The sequence below is a fragment of the Peromyscus californicus genome, unplaced genomic scaffold (genome assembly GCF_007827085.1).
Source record: "Peromyscus californicus insignis strain IS unplaced genomic scaffold, ASM782708v3 Scaffold_11__1_contigs__length_118956290, whole genome shotgun sequence".
Taxonomy (NCBI): Eukaryota; Metazoa; Chordata; class Mammalia; order Rodentia; family Cricetidae; genus Peromyscus; species Peromyscus californicus.
Genome location: NW_026294402.1, coordinates 61,760,076 through 61,780,306, shown reverse-complemented (window position 1 = coordinate 61,780,306; position 20,231 = coordinate 61,760,076). Strand labels below are relative to the sequence as shown.

The following is a 20,231-nucleotide window of genomic DNA, read 5'->3' as shown; positions in this document are numbered from 1 at the left end:
CGTCTTTTCCCAGTATGGGTGGAAACTCCTAGCGCACCGTCCCACATCACTCAGATTTGTTATCCTCCCGGGTTGCTTGGACAGCCCCGGCCAGGCACGCCCGAGGCTTTCCCAGAGCACTACAAATCCCATAAAACCTCGCGGCGCGGAAGATGATGACAAAGCGCCGGCGGATTGGTCAAGGCTGGGCAGGGCGCGCCGGTCTCTCCCAAGGGGAGGGGCTAGGGGCGGGGCGGGGCGCGGGCGGCTCGGCGGACACGCCCCCTCGCCCGAGGCCCCCTCGGCGCCTCTTTCCACCGCCTCCTTGCTCTCCGCGGTCAGAGAGGGCCGGAGCGAGAAGATGGCGAAGACGTACGATTATCTGTTCAAGCTGCTGCTCATCGGCGACTCCGGCGTCGGCAAAACCTGCCTCCTGTTCCGCTTCTCAGAGGACGCCTTCAACACCACCTTCATCTCCACCATCGGTGAGGGAGCGGCTGCGGCCCGGGACGGGAGCTGAGACGCGGGGGGCGGGTGCCCGGGGGCCTGGGAGAGGGCACGCGAGGGCTTGACGCCCCGGGAGGGAGACCCCGGGGTCCGCCGAGAGGGCAGTGCGAGCCGGTAGGGCGAGGGCGAGAGGGGCGGGCGGGGACGCGGGGCTGCGGGCGGAGGAAGGGGAACCGGAGCAATCGGGAACCAGGGGTGTTGGAGACACGAGGGGGCTCCGGGGCGTCGGCGGAGGGGTCCCAGAGGGACAGAGCCAGGGGAACACAGGAAATTGTACAGAAAGAAAGAGGGGAGAGTGGATACGAACATGGATTAGAAAGACAGGAAAGAGGAAGGAAATGTGAAGGGGGAAATGAAGGGTTGAGGACTTAAGAGGGGCTTCAAATGAAGTAAAGGGACAGTGGACACCAGGGACAAGAGAAGTGAGACTAGGCGGTCAGAAGGGAATTGAGGGGGAATGAATGAATGTTCAGGAGGCGAGGGATGAAGCGACATGGGCTATAAAGGTGCGCACAGAGATGCCAAGAGGAAATGCAGAAGAAAATTGTAGGTGGGAGAAGGGCTCAGGGGGACCAGAGGGCAGCATGAGGCTGCTTGGTGGAGAAAGTAAAGGAGAGCTGGGTGTGAGCTAGAAAGGAGAAGCGGAAACGGAGGATGTAGTGCAAGGGGTTGAGCAGAGAAAAGGGAGGAAATGGAAAACATGGGGCGCAGGACTTTCCCCAGTTCCTAGGAACGCTGGTTTCCATTTTCTCTTGACTTCCCTGAATCAAGATTTTAAAAGTGACTAATGATGGAGTAATGTCTATGGAGTGTTAAATTCTTCTCTGTATTAATAGGTATTAAGGGGGCTGGCGACTTTTGGGGATGATGGGCTCAGAAATATAAGTTCACCCCTTTACTCCGTGTCTTGGGAAGCAGTGTGTCTCAACTTTTTAAATTCTTGAGCTTGAGTATTTAGTAATGTCTAAGACACGTGATTAAGTACAAATTCCACCTGCCTCCCTGTATCGTTTCCTTTGATTCTAATTACTTTTTAGGTGAATCACAACATACTATGTATTTCCCAATTCTAATTGATTCAAGAAAACAAAATTTCCACTCTCTCTGGGAGCTATCTTCCTTATATTTTTAGTAAAAGACATTGTGTGCAGGTAGCAGAGTCTTTAACTTATAAACTGAAGAGCAAATCAAAACTGGTTTTAAACTTTCTGTAGAATAACCTTAACATTTTCCTTGTTAAATTGCTGCAGTCAATTAAGTACCCTAAGAATCAGCTTTTTGATTGTGTGGGTGATCTTTCCAGCCTCTAATACTAGTTTATTTAGGTGTTTTTCAAATGGTTTTCAAAGTGATCCACAAGCAATGGAGAATTAGTGTGTTGGTAATAAGTATGTTTAAGTGGCTGGAAAGTTGCCTCAGTGATTTGCTGCTCTTACAAAGAACCCAGGTTTTGTCCACAGCACCCACCTGGCACCTCACAACTGCCAGTAACTCCAGTTCCATGGGATCCAACACCGTCTTCTGGCCTCTGTGGGGACCAGACATTTACATGGTGCACATACATGTATGTGTGCAGGAAAAAAACACTCATATACTTGAATTAAAAAAACAAAACAAAATCTGTGTTTAAATATTTGTATATTCTTTTAAGTAGGTATATTCTTGGTTTCTTCTGGTTTCTTTCATACAGACTGAATGGAAATCTGGGTGTTGTGATGTCTGGGCTTAGGGAAGTTTGAGTTGCAAGTTCTTGGCAGTTAGTCTTGAGTGGGACTTTTCTTTTCTGAGGAAGCAGATTTTAAATGTCATCTCGCATCTCGCAAGTGTATTTGTAAGAGGCTTGGTGGAAGCTGGTACAGCTACTAAAGGACATTCATTTTTGGTATCAATTTCAAAACTCCAAATAACTCTTGTTGAGTGCTGAATGCGTCGTACCACAGTGCAGATGGGAAAGGATGGTGTCTAACGAGTTGAGTGGGGAGGTCTTGTTCTACTCCGTGTGTGACTCTCAGAACTTTCCTCCTGCCTTGAAAGTGAGTGACACTGGGGCAGGAGAGGTGGCTCAGCAGGGCAAAGTGCTAGCTGCTTCCCTGGAGGACCCAAGTTCAGTTCCCAGCACCCATATCAGGTGAGTCACAAATACCTGTGGGCCTGTAACTCCAACTACAGGGGAACTGATGCCTTTTCTGACCTCTCTGGACAGCTGCACTCACATGTATACATCTCAAACACAGGTGCACACACATACACATAAACCTTTTTCAAGGAAAAAATAAAAAGAAAGTGAATAAATCTCACTGATACAGTTCGTTAAATTCCTTGCATTCCCCCAAATAGATTTACTAGTCAGTCCACTCCCCGCCCCCCATACACTCTGTGCCACATTTTCTATAAGGCTATTTACTACCTTTGAACATAGTATTTTTTTCTTTTTTCTCCCCACCCCCCATTCCCCACGGAGCTGAGGACCGAACCCAGGGCCTTGCGCTTGCTAGGCAAGTGCTCTACTACTGAGCTAACTCCCCAACCCCCATAGTATTTTTTAAAAATCACTTTTCTGGGAGGGTTTAACTCAGTGGTGTAGTATATGTTTAACATGGATGAGGCCCAGGACTTAATCCCTAGCCCTCCTCCTGATATGTGTGTGTGTGTGTGTGTGTGTGTGTGTGTGTGTGTGTGTAGTGTATTACATTTCACAGTGAAGGATTAGAATCTTTTTTTTTTTAGTGGATTGTTTTTAATGATTAAAATGAGCATATTTGGAGGGTTGGAATTATGAAGACATTAATAACTGCTTAGATTAGGAGATAGATATTGCATGGTGAATCTCATGGGAACTCTTGATCTTTGTACTTTCTGTGTGGTGAATGTGGTGAAAAAGAAGCTTCGAGCTGTTCTTCAGTTGCTAGGGAGGAGGGGAAAATCCCAGGCTCTTGCTTAGCCCCAGAGCTCCAACAGGATGTGGTAGTAGACAGCCAGAGAACCTACATACCTGCAACTGAGATGCTTGGCAGTTGCAATTATGCTGAGCAGTAAGGTGAAGTTGGCCCACTCTTGTGAGAAGTTCCACAGACTCCTCACTGACACAAACACAGACCTGAAGTAGTCACATCTCTAACAACCTTGCCACTCCCCGCCAAGCCCCAAATGCATCTCCAGGTGATCTGAAGTTGTTGAGGTGACAGTTGGTAACCCGTCTTTCCCCATCATACTTTAAGTGTCCATTTGTGAAAACTCCTGGGCTTGCCAAGGTCTTGTTGTAACATTGCTGACAGACTTGATAAGCACCACGCCCCAGGAAGGATCCCTTCTGAAGGCCTGGGGTGTGTGTGTATTTGGCAGATACGTCCCGTGTCTGCTTTTTACTATGAAGATAATGCTTTCATTTTAGTTGTGTCTCGCCGGTGTTTAAGTGTTTGTTAAAACGGGAATCTTCCATCTTTAGACTGTTTGGGTGGGGGTTTGGTCAGCATGAAAGAGGAGACAGTCATTTTGAGTCTAGGTAGAATTGTCTCCTATACTTTCCTTTTCTTTCTCTAAGGTTTGGCACTTTGAATGCTTTCTGTTCTTTGGCATGATAAAAGGTAGATTTTCTTTCACGTGACTTACTGGGACTCTTTTAGTCTATCAGTCAGATAATACCTGCTAATGGTGGAGTAAGGATGCTTTAAGTCACTTGAAATTACGGTGTAATGCCCCAGACCAACTAACTAGCTTTTTAGCTTATATGTTGGAAAATTGAAAAGGTTTTTATTGGCTTCAGCCCCATCCCTTACATAATCATAATTAACATTCAGATAAATACCTTTAAATAGAATATTAAGACAGTTAGAAATGGTGATACTGTTCACTATATATTATGTTTCCTGTGGGATGTGGGTGATTTTAATATTGATAGGAAGGTACCCTGACATCTTGAAATGGCCTTGTATTGAACACGGTGCTGGTAGAACAGACAGCGAACCCAACTCTGCCCTGTAATGGGGCCTTCTAAGCCAATTCCCTTCTAGGTCTCTCCTCCTCCCTGCCCCCTTCTTCCTGTTAGGTATTTCCTGAGTGGTTTCATTATTTAGTAGAGTCATTGTTTGACATCAGGGAGTTGTAGAAATTATCTACTTTATGCCCTGTCCCAGCTTTACAAATGCTAAACTCTCCTCAGCAGAACCATTGGTGAAGCTTCAAATCCAAGTCTTTATCCTTCTGATTATTGCAGAGGAGTGTGATCCTGTCTGTAAAGCCACATTTTCCAGAGAGTAATTAGATTGTGTGTGTGTGTGTGTGTGTGTGTGTGTGTGTGTGTGTGTGGGAAGGTAAGGTGTTTCCACTTCCATTAGCATTCTGTTAAGGGAAACAGTCCTGGGAGACTCTATATGGGGATAATAACTTGGCACACAGCCTTTGCCCTTTCTTCTAGGCCTGGAGTTTCAGGTCAAGAGATCATAGTGCACCCCGCCATCAACATTCTTTCCATGTGTGAAAGAACTCAAGAAATCATTTTTGTAGCCGCACACTGGTGATAGTTGGGATAAATGCCAGCAGAACCCTTTTAGGCCTTGTGTTCTGTAACATTGTATTCTTGTCTGGGGATCATTTGCCTTTGAGTCAGTTAAGGCAGAGTAGCCCATGGGCCAAATGGGGTTCTTGTTTTGTTGTTTACCTTTTAAAAGAAGCTGTTAAAGATGAAAACAGCGAAGAATATACAACAAAGACGATACGTGACCCACAAAGTTATTTACTGACTGGTCCTTTGTAGAGCAAGTGTGTTGACCCCTGCTTTTGGTTGTTCTCATTTCAGAACTTTTATCAAGACTTACTGCCTGAAAAACAGTCATATTTACATTCTTATCCAAGATGATATCAACATCTGACTGAGCATAAGCCAGATACATAGAGGAAGTTGATTTTAATTTTCAGAGTTGTTTTCCTTGGTTTCAACTTCTCAAGCCAAAATACCAAAGAACATGCAAGTTCAGATTGAACATTTTGTACATAAAGCCTTATTTTAATGTCATTATGCTCTTCCAGAGCTCTTGGGTAGGCTTCCCATCTCAGTGCTAGTGTTGATAGCAATGTTAGGCAGAAGTAGAACTTAGTAGTGGATGATAAAGGGTTACACTTCTCTCTGTGATGAGAAAACCTTTCTAGAAATGCAGGCACGGGGAAACTGAGTGTTGGGTATGAATGTGGATCTGTCCTAAGTGTTCTTTACTAAAGAGCATCAGCCATCCTTCTGCAGGCAGCGAGTAGGGGTCGGGTTCACTTGGCAACCACAGCAACATTGTCTGTATCTACTGAAAAAAGCCAGAGGGGACCAGCTTGGATATTGTTTAGAGGAAAGTAGTTTAGTCTTTGAAGACCCGGAGAAACTTAGTAGTTCATTGCTGAAGTGAATCTGAAAGGAAGGATGGAGCTGGGATGAGGATAGTCGGAGTTGCAGGCAGGCCTGGCCTGGGGCTGCCTCAGGGTCACGATCTGCCCACCTGCCTGCGGCTCCGTGCTGCAGATCAGCACTCCTGTGTGTCATAACCGGCACCTGGAACATTTTCAGGCAAGGGTTCTCATAGCAGGATGAGAAGAGAGTTCCAGATGGAGGAGTAGATGCTAGGTAGTGAGTCAGATTGTGGAGTGTGAGGTGTATGTAGCTGTGGAAAGATGACTCGAGAAGTACATAGTGAGATTATCCACTGCTCCTGCCTGGGTCAGGGTGCAAGCTCAAACAGGCTGGGTAGGAGCCTCGAATAAGGGCCTGAAGGGGAGGTGGTAGAGGGTGGTGTGGACCTTGGCCTCTGGGCCAAGGCAATGTGTGTGGCTCAGCTGCATTGTTATCATTGCCATGGTGGAAAATCTTGCCCTCAAGATAGGCTGAACTTTTTCTTAGAAAAACACAAACCTATGGGTAGTTCAAAGGTTCCAGTGTTATGTTCAGGTAAAATAGACATATCTGGGTAGATAAGGCTTGTGACCCACCTCCTTCAAAGCAGGCATGGTGGTCAGGGATGTTTGGTGGTCACAGTATTTGAAAATGGATCCTTCATCAGGACTGTGTTTTCGTGAGTAAAATTTTCAGTTCCTAGGTCGCTGAAGCAGAATGGTTCATCTGTAGTGGCAGGGAGATGGTATGATGAATTCAAAGGTGCAGCAGGTCCCAAGTCAGTTAGGTTTGCATCCTCTTCCTAGATTCGTGGCCTAGGGTGAGTAGGTTGTTCTAGGCCTTAGTTGAATCATCAGTGATGGAGTGTGTTCATCTGTGTGTGTTTTTCAGGGTCTTTAAGTTTTCCAAGGCAAGAATCAAGTCAGAATCACTTAGTAAATCTTGAAGGCCTGTTCTATGGGACTATGCAGTGAATGAATGGGTAGAAGGATGAATTGTGAAAGCGGTTACAGACTGTAAAGACAGCATTGCCTGAATTTGTTGTTCTTTCATAGTGTTAGACATGACTAGATTATATCCGAATTAAGATAAAAATGTTTAATTTGACTTGTTAATATAGAAATGCTATCTTCTCTAGTGTAAAATGCTGTTTACTTTCCTGTAATCAGTTTTAGAATATGAAAGCAATTTCACTTATCTCTTGGTGTACATAATAAGCCATTTTAACACTCTGCTTCCAACCCCCCGCTCTCATAAATACCAAACAGAAAATGAGTGAAATCACTGGGTTTGCATTAGAAGAGCCATTTCAGCTTTGTCTCTGCCCATTAGCTTCAAACAATGCAACAGATGCCTGTTAACAGTTTCGTGCCCATTTTTAATTAGCAGATGGAGCTGTGTTTGTGTCTGTGTTCTGCACAGCACTTGTTTGAGTCGCAGGGTAGTGAGTGGATTAGGAATGGGCTGGGCTTTTGGGCCAAGTACAACCAAATTCTATTTTAAAACATTTATTTTTGTATATGCTCATAAAGAACCTATTATATACCACTGGGATAGCCTATATCTAGAGGAAAACTAATGTGTGCAGTTATATTTTCTGTCATTATTAAAGGAAAGAAATTACTATTTTATGGTTTCAGTGAAATTGCCATTTTGTGGCATTTCTTGAGGTGAAATTTTCATGAGGTAACTTTCTTTAAAGACTCAGTGCAGTCCTTTGGCGTAGTGTGTTGAGGGGTACTCAGCTGGGCTGGGAGACTTCAGCAGAACAGAGTGAGGAGCACACAGCGCTGTGAGGGAAAATGCCACTGTTGGTGGATTGCTGTGGCTTGCTGGAATGCTGTGTTCTGTGGAGAGCTGAGGTCCTGTCTGAGCCCAGCAAGACGGAGGATGATGATGGAGTCCTGACATCTGTCATGGGGAAGTAAGGGTGGCACCTTCCTACACATATGCTATCTTCTAACATGACCAAGTGGGCCGAGCAACATGTTATGACTAAATTTCGGTACTAACAAACATTAGACAGTAATTATTAGATTTATTGTATGGAATGTTCCCTTTTTCTTTTAAAAGATTTATTTTTTTCTTATTTGTGTGTTTGTTTGAGTATATATTCATGTGTGATTCCAGGTGCCTGCAGAGGGTGTCACATCTTTGGAATTGGAGTTACACATGGTTTCTTTTCTTTTCTTTTTTTTTTGGTTTTTCGAGACAGAGTTTCTCTGTGTAGCTTTGTGCCTTTCCTGGATCTCGCTCTGTAGCCCAGGCTGGCCTCGAACTCACAGAGATCTACCTGCCTCTGCCTCCAGAGTGCTGGGATTAAAGGCATGCGCCACCACCGCCCGGCTTACACATGGTTTCTATGCTCAATTTTGAAGTTAGGGGATTTTTCTGTTTTCAGTTGAATGAATAAGAACCTGAAAGGAATGGCTTCTTTGAGAAAGAATGATGCTTAGTTGCTCAGCGTTTCCTCTGGGAAGCCACGTGAGGTGGTCAAAGCTGCTCTCCCAGTGGCTCTGCAAGCTGCTTTCTTGCTGCCTTTCCTGTAGGGCTAGCCCGGCTAATTAGGCACTTTGGTATTTACCTGTTGCTGAACCTTTGGATGTTTCCCAGGGAGCTCTTTTCCTCCTCAGTCCAGAATTTTATTTCTTGGCTCCCAGAGTAAATGCTAACGCTCTTCATGGTATCATGTTCATCAAATTCAGGTGTGTGGTTACTGACATAGACCACAGTGGCATTTGGCAGCTTGTGGCAGCATGGCACAATTTCCAGGTACTTTGCAGAAGCAGAGTTAGGTTTGGAATCCCACCTCATCCTGATAAAAACCAACCACAGAGAGATTAGGCAATATGTAAAGTTCCAAAGCTTCTGGCTGCTGGAGTTTGGACTGGCAGGGCTTCTCACATCATATTTAATTTTGCTGTTTCGTTGAAGAACTAGGCAGTACTTATTTTAATAAATCACAGATATTTTTCCTGATGTATAAAGTCGAAGGACAATCTTAGAGATTGATCAAGTTCTATTTTGAAATATAGGGTAAACTAATTCAAAGCTGAATTATACGTTTATTTTCTATGACATGATGCAGTGCTTATCTGGACTAGGTGTTATGAAATATTCATTATCTCCCTAAACACATGTAGCTACATAAAAACCATTAGAAAGGTGAAAAATTTGCATTGTGAGATACCAGTGGCCAGCTGGACCCTGTTTGTTGTTTATGAATCTGGATGGGGGTGGGTTGCTTTGTATGGTTTTCAACAAGGAAGTCTACCTTTTTCTCTTCTAAAGTACTCTGATAAAATCTTTGATACAGCTAGAAAACATCTCTTTGTTGAGAGTTCTCCATTCCATTTTTGAAGTGGCGTGGGTTACTTTCTCATTTCACTGACCATTGTTAGCACCTCACTCCCACTGTATTTGGGGAGAAGGGCCTGGCTTGGAAGAGGACAAGACTGAAAACCATGCTCTGTGCCCTTCTACTAGTTTCCGTGGTCCCTTCTTCAGTGTCTTCTTCCTGTGGGCAGCTGAAGTTAACCACTGGGTGAGGACTTGGAAACTCCGGCCGAGCAGTTTGAGAATCAGGAGTGCCCTTTGCTTGCTATTACCCTTTCATATTGTTTAGAGCTGGATGGTAGAAAAAATGACATGGGAATGAGGCTGTGACCCAGAATATTTAAGTTGGTGCATTTCCTATTTTGTTTACTTACACTGTTTGTTTGTTTGTTTGTTTGTTTTGAGACAGGGTTTCTCTGTGTAGTTTTGGTTCCTGTCCTGGGTCTTGCTCTGTAGACCAAGCTGGCCTCGAACTCACAGAGATCTGCCTCCCGAGTGCTGGGATTAAAGGCGTGTGCCACCACCACCCAGAGTTTTAAAATATTCTGGTCCCACAGTATGAAAATGTTATGGAAAATTTCAAATAGTTAATTTCCTATATATAAAATTCCACTGTAAATTAAAATATAAAACCTGTATGTATATTACCATCAATATACCATCTTGGTCTCTCAGTCTTCAGCCTTGATAAATACCATTACATTGTAAATTTAGGTTTTGCTATCCTTTAATTTAGCACTTTTTTGTTTGTTTGTTTAAATGGTCTTAGTTACTGTAAATACAGCCTGTAATATTGTGCAATACAGTGGCTACATGCTTCCTTCCAGTTACAGGCATTTTCCCAAGTGTAAAATGGAAGGGCAATCCCCCAAAATGATGATCAAGTACAGGGTGAGCTTCTTAAAGATGAATTTATTTTTTGTTTATGTGTGCCTGTGTGAGTTTTATGTGCACACATGTGTTCAGATGCCTGAGGAGGTCAGAGAGTGTCAGATCCCCTGGAACTGGAATTGGAAGCTGGGAACTTGCTGGGAATTGAAACTAGGTCCTCTGCAAGAGCAGAGCATGCTCTTAACCACTAAGCCAGCTCTCTCATCCCCTCAACTGCTTCAACATCGACTTGTTAGTTTATTTCTTATGTTTATCTGGAAGGGATATTATAAAATACTCATCTCCTTAAACACACACACACACACACACACACACACACACACACACGCGCGCACGCACGCACGCACGCTCGCACGCAGAGGAAGGAGTGATGACTGGCTGTACTGTTATTTGTTGAGTGCTTATAAATTCAGTCCTCCATCCGTTATTGCACAAGCTCCTCGCAAGGACCTTAGGCTGGCCGCTTCCTCAGCAGTGAAGATTGCTAGCTTCCCTGTCTTCAGAGTCCCCCTGGCAGCAGCATTTTGCCAGTATATTAAATCAGAGAAAAACAAACTTCCCTTTGCATTCTCCAGCTAATGATTATGCTTTCTTCTCACCAGTGGGCACTAGTGTTTGACATGTCAGAAGGCAGAATGAAGAAACAGTAGCCTTGTGTTGTTCTTGTAGGTTGGCTAAAGGTTTTTAGCTCTGAAGAGATTGTGTGGCGGTTTTAATCCTGTCATGAGCCTGGATTTTCTGATTTCATGGCTCCTTTCTCTCGCACCTCATCTGCCTTCAGTGCTCTTACTTTAAACAGAAACTAATGGTTTAGCATGCAGTCTGGATGTGGTTACCATTTTGTGGAAGAAAAAAGAAGGGGTTAAAGTCAGAGGTCTGGACTCCAGGACATATGATTTTCTGTTTACTTTTGGGTTTTAAAAAGGAACAGCTGGGGTTAGAGTTGAACTAGGTCTCATTGCTTATGAAGTTGCATGGCGAATTTAGTAGCTAGTCAGCTACTTGGGTCAAGTGCAGCATTTTCTCTCTATTTGTTCCATCATCCACGTCTGTGAGTATGCATGTGAGTGTGTTCATATGTAGAGGCCAGGGGTCAGCCTCAGTTGTTCATCAGTTGCTGTCAACCTTGATCCCCCCACCCCCACCCCGGGAGTTGAGGACCAAACTCAGGGCCTTGCACTTGCCTCTACCACTGAGCTAAATCCCCAACCCCTCAACCTTGATTTTGAGACAGAGTTTCTCGCTAAACCTGAAACTTGCTGATTCAGCTAAGCTGGCTAGCCAGCAAGGACCAGGGATCTTCCTGTCTCTGCCTCTGCCCCTGCCTGCCCAGTTCTGGGATTATAAGCACATGCCACGATGCCCAGGTTTTTATGTGGACTCTGGGGGTCAAACTCAGTTACTTGCATGGCAAACACTTTACTGTGAGCCATCTTGCCAGCCACAATCACTTTTGGTTTGGGTCTGAAAAACTTTGAGAATGGAAAATATGAAGAGTATCCAGGTCATTTTAATAGGAAACACCAATAGGAAAGGCTGCAGCAGGGTGTATAAATGGTGTTATGGAAGCACCAGAGAGAGGTTGAGAAGAGCTTACAGGAGAAAATTACATGCAGACTCATCAGAATCCGAAGGAGGGGTGAGTTAGTGGAATGGGAGAGAGGAAGGGGGGATGACTCTCTGGGCAAGGGGCTACTGCCTGCATGGCCAGCATAGCTTCCTGGAGGAACTCTGGCACCTGAGCCAGTGGGAGAGGATGTGACCAGAGGTAAAGGTACAGGGTACTAGAGGGCAGAATGGGAGAAACTTTTTAGCCTCGTTGGTCAAGAGTTTGGGCCTTAGCCTGAGGGCAGCAGGGAGCCATAGAAGGATGTCACCCAGAGAAGCCAGTTAGGCTTAGCAATCCCAGGTGCCTCTTCCCCCACGTGGACTTTTACTATTGGCAGAGTGTTCCTGTATATAACCCTCGGCGTTACCCCGGAAGATGCCAAGAGATGATGATTGCCATGTCCTAGGTGAGGAATGCAAAGCTCTTGGAGGAGAATGGACTCTGTCAGTCCTGTAAGTAGATAATGGAGCCCAAAGCTGAGGCTCACACCAGTTCTGGGCCCTTTGTCCATGGCAAGCTGAATCTCTTAAAGTGGCTGCTGGAATTTTCTATGAGTTTCCATGTATGAGCATTTAGGCCTAGGAACAACTCCTTTCAGTGATCTGGAAGAACTGTGTAAATGAACCCACAAACCCTTAAGTGTGCTGAGCAGGAACATGAACAATCCCCTTTTAACAGGCCCCAGCAGCAGCTAATGCTCATGTGCGTATGTTGCCTGTTGGCTTGGGAAATCAGTGGACTTGTGGTTTCAAGATGTCCCTTAGCCACTAACCCAATCCTTTAGGAAGCAGTCAAATACGTGCATAGCAGAATGGGGCAGGAGGGGCCAGGGTTTAATTATGAACCCTACTCTCGTGAAAAGGGAACTAATTCTATCAGAAATCTCTGCATTGTCTCTCCACATGGTGCCGTTGGCTTGTTTTATTTATGTGGGCTTGGCCTCATATAGGCTGTAATTTGCTAGGAACAGCTACCTTAATTGTGAGCTTCCTTCCTTCCTCAAGTCAGGTTTAATCTTCCTGTTAGCCTGTCCTTTTTTGAAGGTGAAATTCTGTCTAACTCTGGCTTTGTTTAGAAAACCCTGTTTGGCAAAGTTTTCCTTAGTGGTATTGTAAAGTAGACCTCCATCTGGCTTGTTTGCTAACTTGGAGCCTCCAGCACACCACTGTTAGCCGGGACAAAGAAAAGTCTGAGCAGCTATACCTGATGTGACAAGCCCATTTACTCTGTCGCATGAACTTGCACCTGGGCATGCTCAGCCACCACAGTCTCAGTTTATATGGTGCATGTTGGTACAGGTTGGCTCCTGTGAAGCTAGAAGCACAGCTGAAGGCCTCCTAGAGGCAGGCTACCGATGTCTGAGAGTGTACAGTGGCATTATTGTACTGTGGGAAAGACATTCATTACAAAGCTTCAGGCAAGCCAGTGAACCTTCTGGGTATTTGTTTCTTCATGTGCAGAAGGGGATCTTGTGCTAGAAGAGTCTAAAGTCTTTTTCAGAGCTCTGATCCAAGTTATAACCAATGACAAAGTGGGAGAGTAGACAGAAAAACCCAAAGTTCATGTAAAAGAACTTGGGCTTTTGACCTGGAAACCCCCAAGTTTAGCTTCTGATTTTAACACTTCCTGTTTGAGAGCCTATGGTAAATTATTTTAACATTTTCTTAATTGATAAAGGAAGCAGTTAACTTCTTGTTAGGACTTTTGTTTTGAGAAAAAGATGATTATTGTGTATAGCATAGCTTTGAAGCTAGCCCCCCCCCTCACACACACACACACACACACACACACACACACACACACACACACAGATTTATGTGGGAACTGTGTAAATCAAGTCAGTTCCAGTTGACCATGTGTAAGTCTAGACAGCCAGCCAAAAGAACCTTGGAAATCCCTGGGGACTTAATTGAATAGCATTTGATTTTCACAGGAAGTAGCATTTATAGAGTGTTTACTATATATCAAGTGCTATTTTGGACATGAACATTTTTTTTTTTTATGGGTTGACCTATTGAATTATTACAGCATCTTCTTTGTGTTCTGTTATTGTCCCCACTTTCCAAGTGACATAATTGAAGCACATTAGTTGAGTAACTTCTCAGGTCATGTGGGCTGAGAACTGGTAGAACCCAGCGGATTTAAATTCAGGCCATCTGGCCCTGGAGTTTTTATATTTGATATGTCTTTAAAGCTGCCCCAGCAGGTTGTTTTTAAAGTTGCTATCTTTAAAGGAGGCAGTACGGCATAAGATAAACTGTATAACTCTGCTTTTTCCCCTACTGTGTGTCTTCTCCAAGTTCTTCAGCCTGCTCGGTCTCCATCTCCTCTTCTCAGCAGAGGCCCTCTCATGACCTACTCCAGGAAAGTGTGTTTCATGGCCTGACACACAGTTGTAGGCTCAGTAAATGCTGATGTCTTTTTGACTTATCAAGGAACTTAAGAGGAACTATTAAGATGGATTCTGTAAAAATATGGACAGGAAGATTATTTTAATGGGGTGTACATCAGTGTTCTAGAAAATTAGTCTAGAAAGTGTAGGACTATGTGTATTTTTTACAGCTATTATTAGAAATATTGTCTAGACTCATCTGTAGAGTGAAGGTGATTGGTCCCCACCTCACCTGGCATAAGGAGACCCAAGAGTAGCCCCAGCCTCTGTACAACATGTCAGTGTAAGGTACAATTTCTCAGCCTTCCAGCTACTGTGTACTCCCAGTGGAGTGTGAATTGGGCTGAAAACACAAACAAAAAACAGTGTGGAATACTCTGTCCAGAAGGGACAAATATTTCAGTTTAAATATTCGAGCTCCATGGCCTCTGTTAGGGCTCTGGATTTTAAGTGCAGTGAGTTTCAGAGTGAAATCTCCTGAATTGTAATGAATTTGTTTGCATACATGAATTTGAACAATACATTAAATCTGGAAACAGTGTAGCTGATTTTAATGGAGTAAATTACCCAACTTGAAAGCTAGTTAATAGGTTTTTCTTTATCTAATAATCAAGATGATAATACTTTAATTTTAGAAAAGTCATTAATCATGCTTTTACAGCATCAATACATGCTATTAATTTCTTTGTAATCATTAAGCTGTCTTATTAGGAAAATTAGGGAAATAAATGTGTCAGCATAAGCATAAAGTATGATTCCCCCTGAATGTTTTCTCTCTTAGGGTATTTAGTAGATGATGATTATATGTACAGGGCAGGCATAAAGCCATAATTGGTTTCATTTTTATATAGAACTTGTTTTGGACCAGGAAGCTGAGATGAGAACTTAAAAATGTTTTTAAGCATTAAAGATAGCTGGTAGGGCAGGATCTGGGAGGAGTTGGGGAAGAGCACAGATATGTTAAAAATACATTGTGAAATTCTCAAAGCGTTAATAAAAACATTAAAAAAAAGATAGATAGCTTGAAATGGTATACTCGACTTTAATCCCAGTGACCTATAATCTTGGTACTCAGGAGGCTGAGGCAGGAGGATCTTAAGTTGTAGGCCAGCCTAAATTACATAGTGAGTTTCAGGCCAGCTGGGCTGGATGATGATGGGAGGATGGATGGGTGGGTGGGTGGATGGACAGACGGACGGGCAGACAGACAGATAGATAATAGGTGGTAGGGATGGGGTCATGAGGAGCTTAGGGACAATTTAAGAGGATAGATTTAGTTTTGACTATAGTTGAAAGGGTTATACTCAAATTTGTATTACATTTGACTTACAATTTTAAAGACTGTGTTGGTTTTAAGAGTTCATTTTTGGGGTTCAAAAGCACTAAAAAAGGCAAAAACACACCATGGACCTCTTTGTTTCCATTCATTTCCCAAAATTGTGATGCATCTAGAAAAGTGTTTTGTTAAAAATTTTAAGGTGTTTGGGCTGGAGAGATGACTCAGTGCTTGCTGTGGGACCAGATTTCAGATTCCCAGCACCCACTTAAAAGCTAAAGGGATGTGGATACCTGCCTGTAACCCCTGCTCTGGAGGCGGAGCCAGGGATCTTCAGAGCAAGCTGGATAGGCTGGGTTCAATGAGAGACTCTGCCTTTGTAAGTAAAATGGAGAGCAATTGAGAAGGACACCAGATGTCCACCTCTGTTCTCTGCACAGGCACACACCACTCAGATTCATGTGCAGGAAAATGTTCAGATGGTCAGGTCAGAGTTTTGCTTTTGAACGAAGTGTGAAGGTTTGTGATGGTGGGTTTGAGTATTGCTCAGTACTGAACAGTGAAATAAATGTGCCTCAAAGGGTGAGAATGGCAGCTCTCAGGAGGACAGGAACCATGACCTGCATCTTCAGAACCTTTTATCTGGTGCTCAGGCACCAGATCTCTTTCTGGACTGTAACCGGAAGTTTTCCTGTGTCCCGCAGCCACTCGGTCCAAGTAAACAACACAGAGCTTATATTAATTACAAACTGTTTGGCCTATGGCTCAGACTTACCATTACCTAGCTCTTAACAACTTAATTCAACCCATTTCTATTAATCTATGCATTGCCACATGGCTTCGTGGTGTTACCTGTGTTCCATTACGTCTTGCTCCCCTGGCAGCGCTCAGTGTCTCCTCTGACTCTGCCTTCTTCTCCTGTCTCTCTGCTTGGATTCCCCACCTGGTTCTATTCTGCCTTGCCATAGGCCATAGCAGCCTCTTTATTAACCAATGGTGGCCACACATATTCACAGTGTACAGAAAGATCATCCCACAGCACTGGACTAAATGCGTCAGCACTGTGTATAATTGCCTTCCCAGGAATGGCTCTTGGGTTTAGTAGTAGTGCTTCTCCTCTGTGGGCAATACATACACTTCAAAGGCTGTGTAATTATCACATTATTGCTTAGAGCCATTCTCTAGATGCAGTCAGCCTGTTTTTTTTTTTTTTTTTTTTTTTAAAGATTTATTTATTTATTATGTATACAGAATGGGGTGCCAGATCTCATTACAGATGGTTGTGAGCCACCATGTGGGTGCTGGGAATTGAACTCAGGACCTCTGGAAGAGCAGTCAGTGCTCTTAACCTCTGAGCCATCTCTCCAGCCCCTGTTTTTGTTTTTTTACTCAGAGTGTTGATGTGTGGTGGAGTAGAAACTGTCTGTTGACTGCACTGGTGCCCCTGCACACATGCCATTCCCAGGGTATAGAAAGTCTCCAGGAGATGTTTGTTGAGGGACTGTCCAGTGACATCAAGCACAGCTTCGGCATCCTTACCACTGCTTTCCCCTTCCCTGGCTCCTTCACCTCTCTCTCTCAGGAGCCTTTGCTGACTCTTGTTCTTGGTACAAGACCTCCCTACTCTCCTTCTTCTGTCTCATCTGGTTCTTCTGGCTCTGCTTTCAGCCCCACTGAAATCATCTCCATTCCTTCATTGTTTATCTTCCTGAAAGACTTCTTGTCACCTCACTCCATTCATTAAGTCCCGTGCCATTTTCTTCAGAACTCAGGCCATCATGGCCTGTTACAACCAGTGGCTTGCTCAGTACTTGTGCCCTGAGGCATCTCATCAGTGCTTGGCACCCTTTATTGCCCACCCCATCAGCTTCCAGAATTGTCAGCTCCAGCAGGCTTCCCCTCTCCTAACTGTGCCTTCTGTTGCCATTGGTGGTTTCATTTTGCTGTGTAATTAAAGCTGTTTTCCAAGTGATTTTTCTCTTTTGGAAATTAGACACACTTTAATACAATTTGTAATCATGCTCATGTGTATGATTCTTGCGTTAATGCCTGTCCCTCCTGCGAGCTTGCCAACTGAATGAGTATAGGAAGCAGATGGATTGCTATTTGTTGGATCTCTAGCAGTCGGTCCAGGGCTTGGCAGGTTGTAAATGTTCCGAAACCCTTTATTGGGGTGGCAAGATAGTTTGGCAGGTAAAAGCACTTACTGCCAAGCCTCATGACCTGAGTTTGATCTCTAGGACACCCATGGTGGAAGGAAAGAACCAACTCTCATGTGCTGTGGCCTATGTGCATGTGTGCATACACATGCAAATGAATGAATAAATAAAATATAGCAAAATTAAAAAGTCCCTTGTGGTTGAGGCACCTTTTCCTCATTACTTGTGATTCCCCAGCTTTCCACCTTGTATTCCTAGCCTCTTCCAAGTTCCTCCTTGTTCAGCCTCTGACGTAAGGAACTCGCTGCCCTTTAGTGGCTGTTACCCATCTAACAGTACCGCCGTTTGTTCTTTTCTGTAACAGGCTCAGAACCTGGACATCACCTTTGTCTCTCTCCAGTCTGCTACCTGTCCTGGCTTAGGCCTTCAGCAGCACTCATCTAGACACTAGTGTCCTTTTAAGTGGCCTGAGCACTTTCAGTTTCACTTGGGTAACATCTGCCTGTCCCTAGTTCTGTGCAACACTAAGCTTGTTAACTTTAGAACATAGCTCTCATTGGCCATTTTTTCCTTTTTTCCCCTTCGAGACAGGGTTTCTCTGTGTAGCTTTGGCACCTTTCCTGAAACTCACTCTGTAGCCCAGGCTGGCCTCGAACTCACAGAGATGCCTGCCTCTGCCTCCCAAGTGCTGTTACTAAAGGCATGCACCACCATTGCCTGACAATTCCTTTTTTTTTTTACTTTGCTTGATCAGACACATCATCCTTGGTTTGTCATTCTGAACTCTCCATAGTGTGGTGTTAGCTGTACCTCCTGTTTTTAAGAGGAGTCCTATATCCTAGGGTCCTTGATGGGTGGGACTGTAGCCCCCTTTCACCTGGCAGGTGTAAGATTATTAATGGCTCTGTAGTGGTTTGGATGAGACTGGCCCTCATAGGCTCATATGTTTGAATGTTTGGTCCTCAACTGGTGGAAATGTTTGGGAAGGATTAAGAGGTGTGGCCTTGTTAGAGGAGGTATGTCACTGGGAGTGGGCTTTGAGGGCTAGATTTTAAAAGCCCACTCCATTCTCATGCCTTCTACATGCTGATCAAGATGTGAGCTCTCAACTGTTCCTGCCGCCATGCCTTTGATACCCCATCATGAATGCTCTGAAACCATAAGCCCAATCAAATGATTTATTTTATAATTTGCCGTGGTCATGATATTTTGTCATAGCAATAGAAAATTAACTAAGACAGGAATGCCATTTTCAAGTTTTTAGAATTAAAAATGTTTCTTTCCCTCAAAATGATGATGATAATACATGGTCATTATTTATCTGCTTGTCATTTGAAAACTAAACAAGCAAGAAAAATATTCCAGTGGAATTCTTGCTGTTTTATTTGAGAGAGGAGACCAGTTCCAGAACACTTAATTTTTTTTCTTTTCTTTTTTTTCTTTCAAGACAGGATTTCTCTGTGTAGGTTTGGTGCCTGTCCTGGATCTCGCTCTGTAGACTAAGTTGGCCTCGAACTCACAGAGACAGATCACTTATTTTTTTCCAAGTAAAAGTTGCTAGCTTTCTCTCTCTGTCTCTCTGTCTCTGTCTCTCTCTCTTCTGCCCCTCTCATTTTTGTTTTTGTTTTTGAGACAGGGTCTCTGTACATAGCCTTTGTTCTGAACTCACTAGGTAGACTAGGCTGACCTCCTTTCAACTTCTTCATTCTTTCAATAACCACTTTTTTGGGGGAGGAGGGTCTTGTTAATTAAATAATTTAAAAGTTATATTCATAAGGAGGTAGCTCCATGAAAATTTTCTCATTTTTATTTATTTATTTTTTATTTATTTATTTATTTATTTATTTATTTATTTTTTGTTTTTCGAGACAGGGTTTCTCTGTGTAGCTTTGCGCCTTTCCTGGGACTCACTTGGTAGCCCAGGCTGGCCTCGAACTCACAGAGATCCGCCTGGCTCTGCCTCCCGAGTGCTGGGATTAAAGGCGTGTGCCACCACCGCCCGGCCTCATTTTTATTTTTTAACTGATAGAATGAGAGAGAAAAAGTATGTCTTTACTGTGTACAACATGCTCTTTTGAAGTTGCGCAGTAACTAAATCCAGCTAATTCGTAGGGTGTTTCCTCACACAGTTACAATGTTTGTGATAAGAAGACTTTGTAACTTAGGGGATTTGTCAGACGACAGGATATTATTAACTGTAGTTACCATGTTGCAGGTAAGATCCCTTGGACTTACTCCTGCTGTCTAACTGAAAGTTTGTATCCTTCCGACAGTATCCCCCCATCCTTGTTTAGTTCCCACCCATCCATGCTCTGTACACCTGTGTTGGGCCAAAGGTAGAAGTCTTTCACACACATGCACACGCACAGGCATATAGTTATCAAATTTCCTTTATCCGTTCATTCTTTCATGGACATGTAGGTTAATTTCATATCTTACCCCCAAAATGGCAACTACACCAGGCAACAAATGTGTTACTTAGCTAGATTTAGTCATTGTACAGTGTATATACTTCTAAATATGTTGTACAAGATAAATAAATATATTTTTATCTCACTTTAAAATACTGCAGTAATATGGCAGTGTTGACATACTGAGGTTGGTAGCTCATATGACATATATATATGATATAGATATATATATATTTATGTGGTATTGGGTATTGAATCCAAGGCCAAACATTCTAGATAAGGACTCCCTATTTTTAATGT

General features: G+C 43.6%; 1 protein-coding gene across 1 annotated transcript in view; it reads left to right on the top strand.

Moving 5' to 3' along the window:
* The first annotated feature begins 231 nt into the window (after positions 1-231).
* The window catches only part of Rab8b (RAB8B, member RAS oncogene family), a 73,216-nt gene continuing 53,216 nt past the window's right edge, over positions 232-20,231 (top strand). The window contains exon 1 of the mRNA XM_052712963.1: positions 232-464. Coding sequence (XP_052568923.1) covers positions 341-464 — 124 coding nt within the window. The 5' untranslated portion in view covers positions 232-340. The remainder of the gene's footprint in view (positions 465-20,231) is intronic.